Here is a 22,583-nt window from a genome sequence, read left to right as displayed (position 1 = left end):
ATATTTAAAATTCGTTTTTTTTAAAAAACGTATTTAAAGAAAATAGTCATCAGCTACACCATTAGTAAAGCAGAGTCTAATAATGGGGATTTTTAAGTTTTGTAACAATTTATAAATGTACCACTTCAGCAAATTAAACAGGACAGGAACCCTGGCACATGACAGTGAATTTCTAACCCAGTTCTCCAGCAAAATCCTGGTTAATCCAGCCAAAACCCCTTTATTCGCACTGTGTTTAGCATTAGTTTTTATTTGTCAACTGACACAGTCAGTTTGTTCACATACCTGAGTGAAGTATTTGTTTATTACAAACAGAAAAAGGACAGAGGGGCTCATGAAAACAACCAACATGCTGAAGTCAGTCTGTCATCTACACTGTCTACGCAGAAGATACGATCTGCAGCACTGGGAGCCATGGAAGAAGTTCAGTCCTACAAAGCAAAATCTATATAGGTTAAATTCTTCATCAACAGTTGATTTCACCTGAAAGCGATGAAAGCACGTATGCTACAAAAAGCTTTCTCTGGAAAGCAATGTATACTCACTTTGACTAGAAGAACAGCAGCATCTGCTTAAACTTCAATGCCTTCATACAGAACTAAGACTGAACCACACTAGACAGAAACAGCTCAACTGAACACAAGGGTCCAAATGCATTTTTCAGCTCGTCTCTCTGATCCCTTCTGTAGATGTATTATAGGCTCCCAAACTTACCACATTCTGCGTAACTCCCACCAGGTTCAGTGGGAATAGATTCAGGATTTGTGCAGACTCAGGAGAAGATATGGTCACATCCAAATATTAACCAGCAGCTATTCTCAGCCCTTCCTCCTCAATACCTCATGATTCTATGTACCTTTTCAGGGATGACTGCACCACACTCCCAGGTGGAGGGGGAATGGGAAGCTCAGAACTAAGATGACAATTTATCTTGATGACTTATTAACTTTGTAAATTACATATAATTCCACCTTGAAGTCCAAGAGTTCCCAGTATTAAAATATACAAAGTATAAAGTATAAGCAAGAAGTTGAAGCTAGTGTTTTATTGATTGAAAAAAATGGATTGTGAAAATACTGGAATTTTTAAAATACTGGAATTAAAAATTGAATTACTGTTTCTTGGTCCCTCATGGAACCAAGACAGAAATATAGGCAAGGTGATTCAGAAGTAATGACATTTAGGCTTTTCGTAGTGCAGACAAACAGACCTCAAACTTAGCCTATCACATCGACCAGAGGGTTTTTGTGGTTAAAATCTAGGAATGAACATCCTGTATTTTAATAAGATGTTAAATCATGTTTAGCCTTTAACTAAACTGAAGAAACACCTAAGGAACAGGACCAAGACAGCTTTACTATCTAGAATTTTAGCACCTTCTTAATTATGTCAATCAGAAGAAGCTGTAAAATACTCTCCCTTCCTTCCTTACACAGGCTTTGTAGTGAGTAGGTGGTGATTAACTTTTCATTAGCAGGAAAAGTGCTAGAAACAGCCTCCTCACAAATCTGCCTGGAAGACAGATCTTTCTAACATAAGCAAGAGTACTGCCACAAGCCGCAATCCTGAAGTCCTTACAAGCACTGCGCAGACAGATGGAGTATAAATTCCTCTCACCAAGAGATCTCCATCAGTGAACTATCCCAAGATTAACAGAGGAGATTCTTTTCTGCATCTCTTCCATCCTAATTCTTTTCACACGCATCCAACTGCAACAGCATCTTCCTTAGTGTCAATACAGATCTGACAGCTAGAGATGAGAGTTTACAGATCCCACTAATGAATGTCTAAGGCATTAATTCCCTTCCATAGTATCATTTTAAGTTTATTACAAGTGCTCAGGTGATTAATTTATGCATTCAGACAGTCACAGATCAAGTTAAGCATCCTCATTGTAAACACTGCACTCTCAGGAAAAGCAAGTGGAACACAAAGAGCAAAAAAGCAACATAAAGTTACCTAATTTGGCATACACTTTTTGTTGAAAAATGTCAGCTGTTGGAAGTACAAGCTGTCAGACAAACACTTCCCCTGAAACACTTAGTAACGGTCACCTCAGTGCCTGTGCCAGCATTGCCTTGCTCATTTCCAAAAAAATGTCTAAAATCTGGATGGTTTGGTTCACAGAATTGTTACTAATTTAAGAGGTCCCTACTGAGTGTCTAAAATTGAATAATTCTTTTAATTTCTGATGTGGTAGTAATAGGCCAGTTATTTTTCCATTTGCTCAGATATTTATACAGCCTTATTTTTGGTATGGTAAGCTGTTGGGAATTTATATTCAACCTATGGCAGAGGAAAAGGAAAATATGCTACACTGTATGTTCCCAGTAAGCCAACTATGGCTTTGGATGCCATACTTCATACATTTAGACTCAGTCAGAAGCAACATTACCTGAATAAACTGCAGCTAAAAAAAATAGCATCATTTAAGTCTTGTTAACGAAGTTTAAGCTCAACATTATTATTCTTATTTCTGTCTTGATTAAGTACTTTGACTTTGGTTGGAATTTACCAAATTGAAACAAACCCATTCCATGATTCCTTTGTCACATTTGTCTCAGCAAGAACCTAAAGGACATGTCATCAAGTTCCTACACTAATATACTATCTGGATAAACCCAGAGACTCCAGAAAGAAAATAACTTTCAATAGTGGGGCAATTCCAAATTGTAAGCCACTATCATCATGCCTTTTTTTCTGTCTTTTTTTTTGGGGGGGAGGGCGTGGGGGGTAGGGATGAGGAAAGGGGGAAGAGAAAACCACAGAGGGATTTAACTACACAAGTTTCAGTGATTATGAGCTGCCTCTTTCAGAAAAATGTCAGCCCTTTTCTAAGCAATTGCTGCCTCACCCTCCTCCCCACCCTGCAATCTCTTTCCTTGTCAGGCAAAATTTCAACATTTTGGAAATAGCTCCTGCACTAAACAAAAAGGTATCTGCCTCATATTCAACCTTCATGTGCAACCCAGTAGACCGGTCAGCTCACAGCATCTATACTGCACTGTAGACACCATCAGCCCAGCAATCTGCTTTCTATTATGAACTACACCATGTACAGATGGAGTTCATTAAAATAAGCAGTGTGGCAAAAAGCAAACCATTCACACGATAGCAGAGGGCTGCAGCTGTTGACCAACTCAGCCATCTCCAAATAACTCTCATAACTACAGCATGTAACACAACCCTTCCTTATTTGTTTGCCTCCCTGCAAGGGAATGACTGCAGGAAACATACTCTCACCCTCCCTTTCCAACAGGGGAAAGGGTAAAGAGAGTATATTCAAGATGACGTAAGTAACTTATCCTTCCAGACTTTAAAAATCCAAGCAGGGGTCAGAGATATTAGTGTTGAACAGTTCTGGCATGAAAATTCTTTCATGGGGGCTCTTTGCTTTTCTATATCTGTTGAACACGATGTAACACGTTCATTTGGAAAAAAGGGGGGGAAAAAAAGTTATGTGAAAGTTTGGTTTAATTTTAGAAACTCATTTCCACACCCCACCCCATGAATCACAAGAAGGTGTGGGATCTTTAAACCCCTTCCTTTTGTCAAGCACACAAAATCTTTGCTTTCATGAAAGGTAAAGCCACTTTCAACTCAATGCCATTAAAATTCAGTGCTGAAAAGCCAAATGCCAGCACAAAAAGCAGCTTTAAGGACTTGACACGACAAGACACTATAAAGCTACAGTTTTACAGAGATTAGGAAAGTGCATCTGAGTATTACTTTTTACACTCCAGAAAATCAATGTTATTTACATAAGTACACCTAGCATATTTACTACTATGAAAATATTCTATACAATGATTAACTTTATTGCACAAGGCATAGAAACAATATTAATATCTCAAACTAGAAGTATCAACAAACCATTGCCAGAAAGGTGCCAATTTCTCTGTGAGGTTTTGTTCTCACAGCTCTGCTAGAGCCTGTTAGTCCTCACCAACATAGCAACTTAACTTTTACTTCTCTAACATGTAATTTCATTTAATTATATTTGCAGAATATTTATAAGGCCATTAACATTAATTATTAGAGTCAGAGAGGTCTTCAGCAGTAATTAGTAGTACGAATCAGAGTTCTGAGTAATTTTTTTTATATAATCAATTTGATAATCTATTATACTGAAACGCTCAGCATAATGGAGCTACTTCAATACAATGAGCAGTTAAAACATTAACATTGCTGTAGACAAGCTTTATCATCTAAATAAGGGTCTACATTTCCCATCCGGTTCCAGTAAATCCCCAAATTCACTTTGAGATATTAAATGGACTTCTGAGAAAGTGTCAGAAAGAATTGACACTAGTCTTAAACCTTTTATATAAATCATTTTCCACATGTGTTTAGACCTCAACTCACATTTTGGAGCAATGAGGAAACCTAATGTTTGGCTAAGGAGCCAGCTGCAAGTGACAACTGAATGACTGCAAGCACCAGGGGTCTGTCTACAGGGGGACTGTCATAAGGGGAAAAAGGAGATGCTGCCAAGGAGGGAGGCCACTCAGACTGGTAGTCTAGGGGCTGGTTCGACTCTAGTTGTTATGCAGATTTACTGCATCACGCAGACTTCGCTCTCACATACCAAACTTGCAAAACTACAACCTCGTTGCACCATCTGATAGTGTTAGCAACACATTTGTAATACAGGCAGGTGTTTTCAGAAACCTTCCCAGTCTCTGAACAGTGAAAAGCATCGCGAGTTCTTCCTCTTTTACATGTGCAAGTTTTTTCAGCTCTCAGCTGTCATTTGCAATGTCTTTTTTGACAAAGCTCTACCTTCAGATGGCAAGTGGTTGCCACATAATCTTATAAAAGAGATGAGCTAAGCTTTCAGCCTTCCTACAGGCAGGGAAACTCAACTGCAATCACAGTGCAAAGCTCTAATCTAGTTTCTCACCATTATTCAGTCATTTTACCAGAAGTAAAGGTACACAAACCTACACAGCCCATTCAGAGATGTGTGCCATTTGTTGCCAGCAACCAAGCTGTGACCTTGCCCCCTTTGCTTACACACACTTCTCACATCCAGCTTCATCACTCTGAGAGCACAAGGAACAGATGAACCTGCTAGTTTTGCTCCCAAACTTTACCAGGATGCTTTTCGAGTTCTTATTTTCAAAAAAGCTCTTTGAGATTACTGCTAAACAATCATGGCCCAAAGCCTCTACAACAAGAGAAGAGTCAGCATGCCAAAATCTCAGATGTGAGGAAATTACTGCAGTCCAAACACAGGGATAAAAGGTACACTACATACACAAGCAGACAGAACTATTAAGAAACTCTTGGCTTGTCCTGTCTACACTTTCACCACATTCATTAACTCATCAGTCCTCCTGATTTTCTTGTCTGAGATTAAATTTTTAAAGTTATATAGTTTGAACTTGCCAAACCCGGGGATACACACACACAATTTCTCAAATGTATACTGGAAAAAATATATATCGGAGGAGGAGAAAAACTGCCAAACATAAAAACTCGTTTTCTCTAGATGTTATTAATAAATCAGCATTGCTTTTAAATATAACCCTGTCTTGTAGCAGTATCATAATACAACAGACATCACACTAGGGAGCTTATACTCACAATAAATAGGTTTAGTGCAATTTTTGCTGAACTCAGGCTGTGGTTTATAAAGTGCAATTCCATCCAATGTAATCACTTTGTAATAAATTTCAGATGCTAAAGACCAACACAAGATTAAAACAATCCTGACAAGGAGATAAGTGAAGGCCTGGCTGCATCAAGGTTAACCTTCCAGTCAATTCATCTCAATAATAATCCTTCAGTTTTGCCTTCCGTAATATCTTGCCAAATCCAGGCAGGTAAAGACAGGACTTGTACAAAGAAAGAGGCCTTTCTTGTAATGCTGTCACTGATGTTCAAGATTCTGAACCAAAAAAAGAAGCTGCCACAGATCTCTAATCTGTTTGATTCAGAATGGAATTGCAAATTAGACAACAACAGACATGCAGAAAACCTCTGCTGTCCACCTGGGACACTTGAACTGGAGAGACTGAACCAGTTCACATTTCGACCTACTTCATCCTGAATAACTGGTCAGCACATTTCTAACACTGAGGCAAAACACAAACTCCAAAGGAAAAGAAAGAAAGGAAAAAAAAAAAAAGAAAACCCAAGAGTTGTTCTGTATTCACAGAAGAGTGATTTTTTCCTCTTTTAAGGAGTTTACTTTGTCATTTGATTGCAAGCATGAGTCAGCGGCAGGGAGGGGAAGATGGAACCATCAGGGCAGGAAGCTCATTCCTATGACACCCGGCTTAGCTAAACCACAGGCAGGGCTCCAGCCGGAGCCAGCACTGCTACACCTCTCAAGCAAGGGGAAACAGCACGGGGCGGGAAGCGACTGCTTGGGAGTTCAGAAACAGGGGACAAATATGAACCATAACTGGGTTCTGCTCTCACATCTACGCTGGTCGGGCAAAACTGAAGCACCATTTTTCCCCATGTCTTACAGAGGGGCAACTGCTTTACTGGTATACTGAATAGACTGACAGCATCATGCTCCCTCCCTTAATGACAGCACAACTTCCAAGGAACTGTTAAAATCAACACCAGCACTTGGCTCTCAAAGCTATTTTAAGGCATCAGACACATCCCTCCTTTTTCTCCTCCCCTTTTGCATGATCATCAACTTATTTTTCCTTTTTCCCCCTTTTGAATAAGCTTTGTAGTTGTAAAATGCGGTGTCTGACTGCCCCAGAAGCACAGATTTTCCCATGGTACTCTGCCAGGAGCACTTTGTTCTTGGTTTAAGTTAATGTCCAAGCAAGGAAAGTTCACTCCCCATTTCCATCCCACCCATAACCCTTTCCCCTGGAATTTTCAACAATGCTATGGTAGAAAAAGCCACCAGATAACAGAATAAAACAGGCTCCTGTAGTTTTCTGCACTTCATTAAACCATAACCAGGTGACGACTCAAACTTTTTGATTTGAGGAGCTTAGGGTATTCCATAATGAAGACAGCTGATGTGCCCATGAGATGCATGAAAATGAGAAAGCAGTTGCACAGAACACCGATTATCTTCTAAAAGCAGTAACATTAAAAAGCATTCAAGCAAAACAAATGCTGAGTACTTTGACATCTGACTACTGTAGCATTTGATGGCATCACTATGATTTTCTCTCATGCCCCTGAACTAGCCCATTTCTAAAATAAGCGTTGCTTGACAAACCAAAAAGGCTTCTAGGAAGCTGTAGAGTTGTTGGGGTTTTTTTGTTTGTTTGGTTGGGTTTTTGTGGGTGTTTTTTGGTGTGTGTTTCGTTGGTTTGCTTTTTATTGTTTTTTGTTTGTTTTTTTTGGTTTGGGTTTGTTCTTTTTTTTTTTTGTCTTGGAATTTCATTTTTATGTAGCATAATCTCACAGTATAAGCAAACAAACAGGATGAGAAGATAAACCAACACAGTGAAACTTCATTGCTGTGCTCAGACTCAGCCCTCAGTTTGAAGATCTTTTATTGAAGAGACATCTTCATGCTGAAAGCTTGATTTGATTTTTTAATGAGAAAAGAAGTGTCGTACTGAGCATTGCCAGCCATACAACCTTTGGAGAGTCTCCAGCTCCATTAGAACTTGAGCAAGAAACAAGGACACTTTGAAGCCAATGTCTATATTGACTGGGCTGCACAGCGTCACACACAGCAGTGGCACAGGCAGGCTCCTGAAGGAACCTTTAAGAATGAGCATGCCATTAATGAAACAATACCCTGGAGTACGAATCATGCAAAAATAACTATTTCTGCTCTTCAGAGATAAAAAGTTTGAATTCAGCAGAATTAAGACCAGCAGCTGATGAGTAAAAGCACAGAAGTTGGCCAAGAGCCATCACTTTAGGGAATAAAAGTATTTATTGCAGACTCCCACCCAGCCTAAGTATTTTCACACACTATAAAAATAGGTCTGGTTTAAAAATTATTGCACAAGAAAAGTTCTTTCAAATTAATAATTAGAAGAACAGATGACTGGAAATAAGACCTATTATGTTATATAAAAACAAACCTCACTTGTATACTACTCAAGGTGCTCCCTGGATAATCAGGTCACACTTCAGAAAGAACTCCCTGCAATGCTACAGAATTGGAAATTCAATCCATTTATACAATTGTCCTGGTTTGGCAGTATTAGGATGAATATTACATGCCACTGTACCCGGTCTGCCTGTATTCCTGATGCAGAGCTGAAGGAAAAGCAAGCTGAAGACAGTGTCAATAAATAAATAAATCACCTAACACACTTCTAAAGCAAGTATATTTTGAAGGAACAATTCAGCCCATGATAATAAATATCAAGATTGCCCTTATTTGCCACACTGTACTTCCCCACTTTTCCCCAGTATTCGTGAACCAGCAAATCCAGCCAGAGTAATCACTTACTGCATCTCAAAAATAATTCTGTCAAGCTTAGCATGTTAAATGGAACACCAGAAGTCCGTTGTTTCTATATATAAACTGGCTATGTGGTGCACAGTATGTCTGAATAACATGGCCTGCTTGACACTGAATGCAAGTTCTCCTGGGTGGCAAAAAAGAAGTCTTCCTTTGGACTTACTTTCATATGACCAAAGCACAGCATAACATTCTCAAGAGTGCAGATAAGACAGAAATAAAAACGTGATCCAGTCTTCGGAAAGTACCATCACACCTACCACTTATAGTTGATTATTTAATTTAAGTCAGTAAAAGCCTTTCAGAAAGCATGTCACTCAAAGTGGTAGAAATAAAGATTTGAGCATGTAAGTACACAAAATACTTCATGAGTTAAAGTTATACTACACAGAGGGTTATCTACCCACTGCCTTAGGCTGCAGCATCAGACCTTGTCAGCTGCTTCTTTGCTCTGCACCAGCATCAGACCTTTCTCTCAGGTGGCCTTTGCTTCCTTCCCCTTTATCTCCTCACATCTTTTCTTTTTAAAAACCAACATAACTAAAAATACATGCAAGAAACCTTTATGCATTTACCAACAGAAGACTGTGGTGTTTATCCTACATAAAAATAAACACACCTAAGACTTCGACTCACCGTCTAGGCACAACACAGTTACCCGTGATGCAGTCTAGAAGGGTCTGCAGCCTTTCCCAAGATGACACTTCGATTTGCAAAGCTGCTAGGCAGGATTTCCTGCAGTGCCACAGTGTGAGCTCTTAGAACCCAAGTTTAATGTCAAAAACATTTTAAAAAGTATCAAGTCAGAACAGAGAGTTCGATCTCTGTTTACATAGCATTTTTAATAAATAGGAAATACTTACAACTACATGCATCCAATACACAAAATTATTTTCTCACACCTCATAGGTATACTTCCATTTTCTTTCACAAGAAGTCAGGGAGATCAAACCTCTTCAAATAATAATCAATAATAATAAAAATCCTTAAAGCTACAATCCTACCTGGCTTCAAGCAAATTAAAGACAAACCAGTAGATTTTTACATGTAATGTTAAGATTCAAAACTGGAGACGACATTTAGTGCACCTTTCCATGGGTCGAATGTTCACATCCACAAGCAGATTTAATTAAATTTAGCTCTTTAGACTGACTAGAGTTAATAAAGTAATCTGGAAATAGACCATTTTATTGTGTTTACAATAAATTGTTTTGTTGGACAGTTGCAAGGCACTGTTTTTCATTACCTCTTCAACTGCACTGACTTTATATGAAATGTAAAAAAAAAAGGACAGAGTCATTGTAAGTACTGGAGAAGATCAGAAATCTAGTGCATAAATTGTATGAAGGACTCTTCATAAGACATCACCAGAGAAGACTGTTTTAATTTCATATATAAAACATACACACGGATTTACCATATACAAGAGAACTATTATAACAATTGACATTAGTTTTCATGCTCCCCACTACTTTATACTTGTGTTAAGCATTGGACAAGTCCCGTGTGTAAAAACTGTTTGGGAATAGCTAGATGGGAAAAAGTCGTGTGCAATTCTTCAGATTGTACCCCCCTCCCGCAGAGAGACTGTGCTTCTGATTAATCTTGATGTTCTGCTATAACAAAAACCCTGCAGCTCTCCCTCAGTCTACCTATACTCTGATGGAAGAATTGAACACTTCAAATACAAGCTGAAGTTCTTGATTTCTAACATCCACCAAAGAAATACCAAAACCTGCTTGAACAAATCTGATTTAAAGAGAAGTGTCTATATTCAGAGAAGCCACATTTTAAAAAGCCTGGTGACATTGCCTTTTCTTGTTAGTACAGCTGTGTGCTGCACAGTATAGATAATGGCTTCTGCTACATTGTGCTTTACCAGATTTTCTGTCCTTTAAGAACAAACATCAAACATTTAGTAATAGCACTCTAACCATGTATCTTCAGGAGATGAGCCAAGTTCTTCATTCAGTTTGCAGAAAAAGCACACAGAGGAAATTTCAGAGAAAACATTTTGAAAATTCACACTTCTCAAGCAATTTTAAGACACCTGACAATAGAGAATAAAATTTAAAGAAAAAAAATTATATCACTCTATATCCTCCATTTATCACCATTACAATTAACTCAAAAATTTGTATTTACAAGAAACTCTTACCTGGCCAGCAGATTGGAATTACCCTCTCGCGCTTGCTATCATTCCACAACCCATTCCCTCATGGGAAGGGGAATTCCCTGAGAGAGTCAGGACACGTCAAGACACCTTGCCCTGAGCGAGACGGTGCTGAACAACCCATCAGCTCGGATTAAAGCTAAAAAAACAGCATTGTTTAAGAAATGACTGGACAGCTTTTGTGTGGGAGTGGGACAGGATTACAGTACCCAAACTAGGTCTGAGCTATAATGGATTACCTGGCGAATCTGTGTCCTAACCCTCACTAACAAACGAGTTCAGTTTGAAATCCGCTACCAGGATACGCACACCTTGGTTAGTGGTACAAGAAAAATGTTCTTCACGGGCACTTACTCGAGTTCTTGAAATCATCAAGAAATGCCATTTGGAACACACCAACAGCATAAGACAGAGGCAGCCCTCCCTGGTCAGGTCCTTTCTTTGCTTGCTACTTTTTTCCATAACAGCAATGACCATCCAGTACATATGATTATAAATAGACTGTGAGACTGAGGATAAAGTTAACACTCAAATTGTGGCAATCAATTAGTTTAATGTCAGGACCAGCTGTGTTTGAAAAATGGCAAGTAACAAGAAACAGTGAGGGAATGGGATGAACCAGAGGCAAAAGCTCAGCCCTTTGAGAAACACATTCTATTAGAGGAAATTACAACAAACCCCAATTTCCTTAATGTTTAATACCAGCTTCTAAGGTGCACCAAGCTATCTTAGAATGTTATACATAAGGTTTCTATACCTGATTGCTGCATTCACAGTTCATATCCAAGATATTAAGACTATTCTTTTTGGCACCCTGTTTTGATTTTATGGGGGGAACACTTGAAAGAGCAGACCTGTTATGCCAGCAGCACAGGTAGCAGATCTCAGAGAAGCAACTCTGGGTAACGCAGATCTCTACAAGAAGCTTGCTTCTGTATTAACAGGTTTAATTGTGTGTGTGTTCCCCACCTCCTCCCCCCAAAACAAACAAACAAAACAAAACAAACAAAAAAACACACAAAAAGAGAGATTGCTGTAAGAGCACAGCTCACCACAAACGCATTGATCTTTATTTTCTAACACTAAATTCGTAGACTGCTTGATTAAACAACAAGTTCTGGGTTACCAGAACTGCTAGCCTGAAAATTTTTAAGTCTGACAGTATATATTTATTCCATCAGTGATACAAAAGCTCGTATAGAGAACCTTTCTTCACTCATTCTAGTTCACCAAATACTGATTTCTTTTTTTCCAGTGTAATTATACAAGAATGTACAAATATTACTAGAAACACTGTGTAACCCTCTATAAATAAAACACTGACATTCTCTATGTATACCAACATTATCCTTATATCCACACACAAGCATCCTATTTCCCAGAGCCCCTAGATTCCGCCACAGTTCATATAAAGGTTAGGTCACATCACTGATTCAATGTGCTCATTTCACATCAGGGCAGATTTAAATTTCATATTTAATAGACAAAGGAGTAGCATGACCTTTTGGTATCACAGAAAATGTCCCCAAAGCCCACTTCAATTTTCAACAGACGTTGATTGAACATATTTGTCAATGTAAATCCTCTTAGAGCTCAGCAGCACATTCAGCAAAGGAAGAAAAATCAAGACAAGCACACAAACATTTCAGATGGGATAACAGACATTTTAAAGAAAACAGTTTATGTGAAATGCACAGTTGCAAAGCAAAGCAATAGCATTGTAGACCCCTCAAACTTCAACGGACTTATTTTCTAAAAGCATGTAAGGTTATATCTATTTCCCTAGTAACTCAATTGAAAGAACTTCAAGTTTGCAATCGGATAGAAACAAGAAGTGATTACACCAATTAATAAAAAAAATAAATTTAAAAAAAGCTTGTCATCTTTTACTGATCATAGTCATCAAAAGTAAATATGATTTCTTTTTTGCATGTGAAGAAATATCTGAATCTAAAGTGATGCATGTTTTAAAAGCAAAGGGGAAAAAAAAATGTGAAGCTACTAAAGTCTGACAGACCAGAGCCCAGGGATTTCTTTGCATGTGAAGCAAACCAAGAGCCTTTCCCTGCTCTCCTGTCAACCTAGTATGTTAGCTGATAAACGCTCCATAATTAGCAGACCCAAGTGGGGATGCCTGAAATCCATCTGACCTGATGGAACAAGTTTGAAAACCTGACCCAGCTTTTAGCGTCACAGATATTCCTGTATTCCATTTCTGTCTACTGGAAGAGGCTGGCAAAAGCAGACAGAAGAGATAGACTCAACTAAATTTGGTATTCAAATGTGGGATTAGAGAAAGGATATTTTGGGATGTAGGAAGTACTCGAAAGAGGAAGGCAAAGAAAAAAAAATAAATGTAAATCAGATGCTGGCAAAGGTAAAGGTCACAAGATATGTAAGAGCAGAGACTGAGAGGGAAGAAACATTATTCCTTCACATTCCCTGCCTGTGCAGAGCTCAGCATTCAAGGTATCTGTGGGACTATGAGAACAATCTACAAAGAATTGTCAGTGGGTCTGCTTGGAACATCACCACTTCATTGCCAGCAATATTAAAACATGAGTCATTGGTCAACCAGCTAAACCAGTAAACATGCAAATAAACTGCTTTTGTGGAACTTGCTTCCAGTAAGCTTTTCATTCTGGGAAAGATAAAGCAATCTGACACTAATTAAATCTAAAAACTGCAAGTAGTGGCATTACAGTAGGAAAAACCCAACTCTAAGAATCTATCTTTGAGGAAGGCAGTAGCAGTTGGAGATACCATCTTGCTTGTTCCTTTGGTACAAGTTTGAATACAAATTGCATAGTCCACTCCCATTCACATAAACCTCCTGACAGCTAAGAAGAAAGAAAATTGTTGCTCTGAAACTTAACTACTGTTTTTACATTTCTTCATGTGCCAATGATAACAAGCACTGCCCTACCTAATTATCAGGTATTAAAAATAGGAACACAGCAGCAGTGATGCACCTGGCAATTTTGGTTTACTAAAGGCTCTGATTTCTTGTACGGCAACATATAACACACACAAAAAAAAAAATCTAAATATTTTCTCAAAGAGAACAGGAGCTCATGAGGCATCGAAAGACTAGAAGTGTTTTTGCAAGCATAGTATCAGGATTAAAGTGGATCACACAAGATATTCTCATCTTGCACACAAAAACAGCGTGCAGGAAGGAGAAAAGAGCTGTGAAACAGAGCAGTGACAAACCAGCAAGAAGCAATAGGAAAGGAAGAGGCTTCCTCACCACATCCGAGACTGGAGCACAGCTCGGATTTGGCACCATCAGATCACTTTCCCTGTTCACTGCCTCCAGCTCAACTCTTAAATGCTGCGGTAGTATTTAGGTGGATAAAACCACAGCGCACGCCAAGCTGCTGGCTCGCAGGCTGCAGGCACGCAAAAGGGCAAGGCAGATGCGACTGAACAAATCCACCTCTTTTCAGATCACACCCAGGATATTTTACTGAAAGTACTTCATGCAGCAATCAACCTTCTAGTTCTAGGTCAGAAACTTTTAATGAGCAATTAGCTCAGACACTTGAGATACTGTTTGGTGCCAGTAAAAATAAGATCCTAAATTAAAAAAAAAAAAAAAAAAGTTATTTCAATCTATTTGGTGGAGTTTCCAAGTCAGAATTAGTCACTCAAAGTTTCAGACCAGAGTTGTGCCATTTCTGTGCAATTATACTCAATACCCAAAACATCCATCTTTGCTTAACCCAGAAATAGCTAGTTTTGTTAAAAATTCTATTTCTTATGTCTGACAATAAACCCAACCTTTTTCAAAGGATTTGAAAATAACCACACCTTCTTCACAATTCCACAACCTAAAGGGGTACACACAGTATCGGCAAGTCACTTGAAGGAAAACATGTCACACTAAAAGGATGAAGGAACAGAGAACAGGATTGCAGGCTAGATGTTGAAGCATGAGTTAAATCAGTCTTGGGGATGCTGTTTCATTTAACCAGGGATATGCTCCTTTCTGCCCAGTTTTTGGTTTAGGCATATATCTATGTCCCAAACTAAGCAACCCTCAGTTTTGGAAGCAGCGTTAGTCAGAGGTAGCTTGTGTCTTCTCCTGTCTCAAAGCCCAAAACTCTCAGCTGGATAAGCCATAAAACTGCTCTTAGCTCTGCTCATCAGGAAATACTTCTGAAGTATTTCTACACTGCCCTCCACACTTCATACTGCTTAGCAAAGTTTGGTTAAAGGCCAAATTAAAAAATGAGAAATCCATCCAAATGCACACAGGAAGTGTCTTTGGCACTGAGGTCTAACCAGTGAATACTCTAGACAAGGACAACTGTCAAACTAGTACAGCGGTCAGAGGTAAGGCACATTCCTGCCAACATGAAAGTATTACTTCTGTGCTTTATCTCAGCCTCTGAATACATGACTTCTCTACTGTCTATATGGCCTCCAAAAATCAGTAGTTTTTAACCAGCCTGACCAGAACTTCCACATTTTCATAACAGAAAATTATGTCATATGGTCATTCACCTATCAGAAGTCATGTACATGCTGCATGGCAATGGATCAGCTCCTCCTAGGTAACTAAAACCTCCAAATTCCTACCAGTGAACTATTGCCTTATTTGGTATTTATTATGCTACACCAAGCTTTAATTTCAACACTTAAAGCTTCTACAACCAGGCCTTTGAGAGTTGCCTTACATTTCTTGTTAGGTACCAGCAACACTGATGGTTCTCCGTCCTCAAAATATCTAGGAGTACCTGCAAACGAGCTTCAGATCATCAGACTACTCAGTTTAAGAGATTACTGTCTCCAGTTGCTAGTCTCATCCTCCAGTAAGAGGTTACGCTGCTCACAGGGCAGAGGATGAAGAAGCACACAACAACTCTTCCTGAACAGTAATTTACCTTACAGCATCGTACTTTTAAGAGTTTAAAACAAAATGACAGGCAAAGATGCTAAGCTGGAACCTAACAGTCACAGTAACCTTGAACTGCAGTGATCTGCACCACAACTACTCATCTCAGCTACCCATATTGATCAGGAATTGATCAACACTAACTTGAAAGACTGAAGACCAAGCCTACCTATATGAATCTTTTAAAGTATGTTTTGCCTGATGTAATTCTCATTTCAACACACATACCAGTTATTTTTACAGCTTTAGCTAGGCAAGTTCTACAGCTTAATTCTTGTTCCCTAACTGAAATAAGGTAAAAGGAAAGTGTCTTGAGAGCAGATGGTTAAAGATGTCTTCCCATATGAAATCCTTAAGCCCTTCCCTCATCTTTATTATGTGATGAAAGCCCAAACATCAGCTGTTTTTCTACTATGTGTAAGGCCAGTTATTCATCTCCAGTAGACTCAGAGTGATGAACAAGAGCATCAGGTAAGAACCAGAAGCAGAGAAAGCTCCATGATGAAATGACCATGCACTTTCCTTTTCATAAGCACCTCTGGTATAACATCAACAAACAAAAAACCTCCCAAAGCTAACTTACAACTATCTGAAGGAAAATTTGGCTTACTGCTTACTGCAGTTCCCTTCCCCCCCAACTCCAATGGGCAACTACTTCTCCCCAAAAAGTATTTCAACATAAGTGAGCAACAGCTGATACATCTGAGATGCTATTTTAAGGTTTGCCTATGAGTGCTTATGTCTAGCTAGACAGATTCACTACTCCTGGCAACCCGCTGACTTGACAGGAGGGACAAATACCTTGTTTCACAAGCCCAAAATGCTACGTGGAATGTGCTCCTTGCAATCAAAGGAAGAAAAAAAAATCTGAACAGTGTTGAAAGCCTTGCAGTACACTTGAGCTTTAACTTTATCCAGCAACAGGCCTGGAAAAACATCCTTGTGGATGAGGTAATGATTAGTATTACATCCTGCAGACAAGCTCAGCATCTGGGCTTGCAAAGAAAAAGGCTGGGCTTCCCATGTTGTTAATCCTAACAGTAGTCTCTTGCTTGACTGAAATAGGAATCACAGTTCCTAAACAGCTGTTTCCTTGGACAGCAAGAGAACAGCTGAAGAGGACTCAGGCCAGGCATGGACACAAAAAACAGGCAACTAATTATTTAAAGTTGCAATAGGCACATTGTGGGGAAGACTGTGCACCAGGAGACAGGCCACAATTACCCATTTAACTAAAATGAGATGGGCCTTAAGATTTTTGTCTCGCTTCTTAAACCATCCAAAGATGCCCCTTCACACATTTCTTTTGAGAAGGATTATAAGGGAAGCCAATTCCATTTGCTGGATATATAGACATAAAACCTTAGCGAAAAGGAGTATTTGATGAAAAAGAGCACATCTCAATTTTGGAACAATTCTCCATGCCCTACTGGCAAGGTTTGCCTACAAAGTCCTCCTTCCCATATTTAGGTAAGCAGGCTGAGTCAAGCTCTCCATGAACATCCCTTGCTTTCATAACTTTCTCTTCTAGAAGAGAGACCTTCAGCCAGGCATGCTTTTTCACATCATTTTTCCCTGGGCTGATACATTAACATTCATAAAGGCAGAAATTAATTAAACGAAAAAATAAGTCAAGTACAAGCAACTGGTGCTACATAAACCAAAATGTTTCCAGGGGCTTCTCTTGGAATATTTATCTGGCTCACAAAAGTCTTTATGCATCTCTAATGCCAAATACTGCTCAAAAAAAGTTCCACCACTATACTAACGAGGCACAAAGATCTTATACAAGCATTACCTGGTGCGTCCTCAGGAAATACACCGCTTCAAATGCTCTGGTATGCATAACGGTTCAATAAAGTTTGCATGGCTTGTGCTCCCATATACAAATATCCACTCAGCTTATGTTAGCTTCGACTTTACCCAATTGTTTCCACCCCTATTTATGCAGGTCACCCAAATTGTTGTATAAACGAGAGAATTCTCCCCTTTAGATTCCACGTGCAATGATCATAGCATCTCTTCACCACTCCTGAAACTCCAATCGAGGCTTCTGAAGTTACTTAGTACCTTCTTACTGTAACCACTAAAGCTGACTGATTGGTTTAACCTGCATTTTGAGCCATCTCTAATCAGTTACACTTGTACTCCTTCATGGGAGTGAAACATCCCCATTTTTTAATCACTAAGAATGCAAGTCAATGCCCAAACTAAAAACTTCAGTGAAACAATCAAATCTGCAGTCCATAAACTAATCGTGCCACTTATTTAAAAAGTAATAATTATATATGTAGGTGACAGTTCTTGAAACTTTGAGAGTGACACACAATGTAGAAAAGAGTGAAGAAGCAACCCTCATAACATTACTTTGTTTAATAGTGAAAATAAAGTTATGTTTCTTGAATTACTAACTTCAGATTAATTACCAGCTAAAGACTACTCTAAATTGCTGGATGAAAAAGAGAGGATTTCTAGTACAGAGATGACACAAGACAAGATTGTTTTTTTCTGAGCAGTATAACACAAATCTGTTTGCAAAACATTAGCAAAACAATGTGTAAATTACTTTCCTAATAAAAACATGAAAATTACCTTGACTGTGGTCCTCCTCATTTGAGAAAATAAAAACCAGTAAGTAATATTATCTGCCTACATGAGAAATATCTTGTTTACACAGATGGCAGTTCCTCATTGGATTTGTAAAATTCTTTCTGCAAAATTCTTTCTGCTCATGTAACATTTAAATATTACTGTAGCTAGCAAAGAGCAAAGTGAAAGTTGGGGGGGGAAATCTACTCGCCTAGAAACAATGTTTCAAGTTATCACATCAAGCCCATCTGACCCAAGCAGGAAAAAAGCGGGACGCCAGTTCCTCTAAGGTTCAGCAGCACAGGACTCTGCCTTCCCAAACCAGCCCGAGAGAAGGGACAAACGACTGCACCGTACGCACACGCTGTTATTGCTGCCTGCATTGGCAGCAACCTCGAGGAGTATCAAACTGCTAGATTTTGCAAACACAGCTGGCACAGATTCGTGGAGAGGAATAAAATAGCCCTAAAGTTTCCACTGACCTAAACACAGAATCATCTACTGGCGTCAACACAAGTCTGAAAGTGGAGAAGCCCATCATTGATCAGCTTTGCTCTCATCTGTAAGAGTTGACACCTGGAAAAAATAAGCTCAGCTATACAAGCTAGGTGTGCAGCAAAGCATGAGCAGCAGTCATCTATGTCCCTTAGAAACTCTGAACACCATGTTCTTGTTTTAACTATATTCACTATTTGCCATCCATTTAATTACCATGTAAGTCAAAAATTCAACAGCCATTTGTTGTGGTATGTTACTACTCTACCCTGATGGGTAAGATGATTCACAGTAACTATCTTCTCCCTCTGCTCTAAAGAGGTCTAGACTAGGTGATAAACCACCGGCTGTCAATCTAGTTCAGAAATTGTCTCAAATATTAAAACTTACTACTACTGCTTAACATTACTAATACTGCTAGTAGAAGCTTGTCACTACAATACGCTTCACTTTTACAATTTCCTTCCGCTTGCTTAGTTACTTCCTCTTAAGCCCGTTCTTGCATCCTGCAGGGGCGAGGACCGCCTTCTTATTCTTTCGGTCTATGCAAGACTGCACTTGCACAGCAAGACATCCTGGTTGCAGATTCAAAAAAAAAAAAAAATTATGCTTCAAATGGCAGGTAGTATAGCAAAGCCTGCTGATTTTTCAGGATCTTTTGACAATTACAAAATGCAACAACTGGGAAGTGTCAAAGCAGCACAGTCCTTTTGGAGGAAAACCAAAAGGAGAGAAGATGCACACATTTCAGCTTACTCCCAGAGATCCCAAGGTAACAGTACCTCTATGAATCAATCTGGTTTGGATGCTCTTTTAGGCTCCCATCCTAACATGGCAAAATGAGAACCTAGAATCTGTTAGTAACTTGCAAGCACCTGCAGCTTCTGGATAACAAAGAAAGACTAAAGGAATGAGTGAAAACTTATGCACAAACACAACGTGTCTACCTCTCAGTTTTGCCTGAACACCTGTGAGGAAGGCTGGAAGAGCCAAAACAGCAGTAACCCTTGTCCCCTTCTCAACATAAAGATTCTCATCATCTTTATTAGGAGACAAAAGGCTTGCTTTACATTTTTAAGAGTTCTTACAATCACATAAAAATATTTATCTGGGTTCCCTTGTGTGGAAAACAGGCAGCTAAACAATAAAACTATTTTAAGTGCATAAAACTCAAGACCGAGTAACACAAAGAGTTAAAATAATATGGGAAAATGCTGAACCTTGAACTTGGCAGTTCACAGTTTTAGCACTCGAGGGAAAAGATAAGAGACATGCTTTTTGACCAAATGGAGTTGTTCTTTAAACAATCCCCAGAAGAAAAAAAAAAAAAAAAAAAGGCAAAACAAAACATGAAACAACGCAATATCTGAGGCCTCAAACCACTGCACAATACAGTGAAAAGCAGTACATAAGCTAAAGAAAAGTGAAAGTGGGAGAAAAATGTGCAACAGACAAAGACAACCTAGGTCCTCTGTTACAGATTGATGCTTTCCATGATCAAGTGACAGCACAGCAAGGACACGGTTGAGGCATTTAAGCCCTTATCCTGAAGCAATTCCCAGGATATCACAACTCAAGCTCTAACAGACAGCACAATCACTTTTACTTGCTATTTTATTTCCAGGACTTGGGGCATTATTGTCCTCCTACCTTGGAATCCATCCCTGAGAACTTTCCCATCTTCTCATCATACTTCCACAAAAATCTGACTTCTGGAAACATGCTATCCAAATCACTCATGCAGAAATCAGTCTACTGCATGTATTCCAAAGATGCTACAAACCACTTCACAAGAATAGTAAGGGTTTTCCATACCATTAGTGATAACATCCAAGGTGAACAATGTTACAGCTAACTCAATGCAACAGCCAGCTGCCACCATCAGCATTCATCCGATCCTGCTGCAACTGTGATTCAGGAAAGGAAACCAAGAGAGACTTAAGTCTCTTCTAGAAGAGTGATGTATCTTGTCACCCATCTTGGGGTCAGACCAACACAAGGCAAGGAAGAGATGCACATAACCTATGCTAGGGGAAGGGGAGGGCCACCTTCAGCAGCAGCTGGCATCAGATCAGCTTAGACACAGTGAAGAACAACCCCCCAGCCGCTTTATCCCGACCTCACGCTGGGGTTGCCCACCTCCCCCATGAGAAGATTGTGGGATGCAGAACAACCTGTGTTGGCTTTAGTGATATAAAAACCAAATTCATGTCATTCTGTTCACCATTGAAGTAATGCAACTATCCACCGCAAGTAAGAATAAGGAGGTAGAAAGAGAACGGCTGTCGGCTGGTTTTAACCATTTAAAGTCAGATCAAGCACAATGCAGTGTCTAGAGCAGCAAGCCTAAATCATTACATATAAGCACGTTTCCAAGTTAGATTGTACGCTTACGCCTACATCTAGCATCATCTCGCAGCGTTCTGGTTTACGTTTTTTTTAATTTATATGTATCCACAAGAAACCCGAGGGGCCTGTTTTCCGGCTCTCGGTCATTAACACGCTCAGCCGCAGACAATTAACGTGCCCCGGCCGGAGGGGCTGGCGCAGGGAGGGCTGGCGCAGGGAGGGCCGCCCGCCCGGGCCGGCGCCGCTCTCCCCGGACGAACCCCCCGAGCGCTCCAGGCTGAAGCGATGCTCTAAGAGCACGGACCAGGCCGGGATGAACGCGGCTTTATTCGCCGATTCATCAACCTGCCCTTGAATCGCCGTTATGCCCGTTGCCCGGGGGCGCGTGCGCGGCGGTTGGGGGAGCCCAGGGAGGGGAGGGGGGGACGAAGGGGAGAAAAAAGGGGGGAGGTCGCCGCTCACCTCGCGGGCGATCTGGTTGAGCGCATCATCCTCGGCCGTCAGGCGCTCCCGGTTCGGCAGCCGCTTTCGCCCAGCACCCTGCGTCCCCATGGCGGAGCCGCTCCACCGCCACTGCCCGCCGGACACAGACACGACCCTCCCGCCGCCGCCTCCTCCTCCTCCTCTGCCGGTGGCCGGCGTGAAGGGCCCGGCCGTTACCGCCCCCCCACCGCGCGCATGCGCCGCCGCCCCCCGCTCTGAGGGGCCGGGCCGGGCGCCGCCTCACGCCCCTCAGCGGCCCCCGACAGCGGGGTGCGGGCAGGGAAAGGGGCTGTCCCCTCCCCTCGTACCTTCCCCGCTGGGGACCCCTCCCCGGGGCACCCGCGACCCTGGCCGGGCACAGCCAGGGTCTTTGATTAGTATACTTTCGTGTATACAACATTACAGTGTGTATACAACATTACAATTGTTTTGGGAACCGTAGCTCTTCTGATGACTGGGTAGTAGTGTCGCATTGATGGTGCTTCTTATGCCTGGGACAATTTATCTTGACAAGAAACTGATTGTGATTAAGGGGGGTGGTTAGTAGGTCGAGAGGTTCTCCTTCCCCTCTACTCTGCCCTGGTGAGACCACATCTGGAATATTGTGTCCAGTTCTGGGCTCCTCAGTGCCAGAAGGACAGGGAACTGCTGGAGAGGGTCCAGCGCAGGGCAACAAAGATTATGAAGGGAGTGGAGCATCTCCCATGTGAGGAAAGGCTGGGGGAGCTGGGGCTCTTTAGCTTGGAGAAGAGGAGACTGAGGGGTGATCTCATTAATGTTTATCAATATGTAAAGGGTGAGTGTCACAAGGATGGATCCAGGCTCTTCTCGGTGACAACCAATAGTAGGACAAGGGATAATGGGTTCAAACTGGAACACAGGAGGTTCCACTTAAATTTGAGAAGAAACTTCTTCTCATTGAGGGTAACAGACACTGGAACAGGCTGCCCAGGGGGGTTGTGGAGTCTCCTACTCTGGAGACATTCAAATCCACCTGGACACCTTCTTGTGTAACCTCATCTGGGTGTTCCTGCTCCAGCAGGGGAATTGGACTGGATGATCTTTCGAGGTCCCTTCCAATCCCTAACATTCTGTGATTATTTTGTCAGCAGAAGCAGATAGATGAGTTCTCCACCTTACCTGTGCATTAAAAACAAGCATGTGACATACTATATATTAGTAAT

General features: G+C 40.6%; 1 protein-coding gene across 5 annotated transcripts in view; it reads right to left on the bottom strand.

Moving 5' to 3' along the window:
* The window catches only part of LRRFIP1 (LRR binding FLII interacting protein 1), a 111,826-nt gene extending 90,262 nt beyond the window's left edge, over window positions 1-21,564 (bottom strand). For 2 of the 5 annotated variants that reach the window (XM_082057267.1, XM_082057271.1), the window contains exon 1: window positions 21,379-21,564. In XM_082057267.1, the coding sequence (XP_081913393.1) occupies window positions 21,379-21,468 (90 nt within the window). In that variant the 5' untranslated portion in view covers window positions 21,469-21,564. The remainder of the gene's footprint in view (window positions 1-21,378) is intronic. The other 3 variants (XM_082057283.1, XM_082057277.1, XM_082057279.1) reach the window with 2 other exon arrangements.
* Between the last annotated feature and the right edge of the window lie 1,019 nt (window positions 21,565-22,583).

Source organism: Streptopelia decaocto (assembly GCF_964273445.1).
Source record: "Streptopelia decaocto genome assembly, chromosome: 6".
NCBI lineage: Eukaryota > Metazoa > Chordata > Aves > Columbiformes > Columbidae > Streptopelia > Streptopelia decaocto.
Note: the sequence above shows the minus strand (reverse complement) of the source record. Positions and strands in the feature narration are given on the sequence as shown.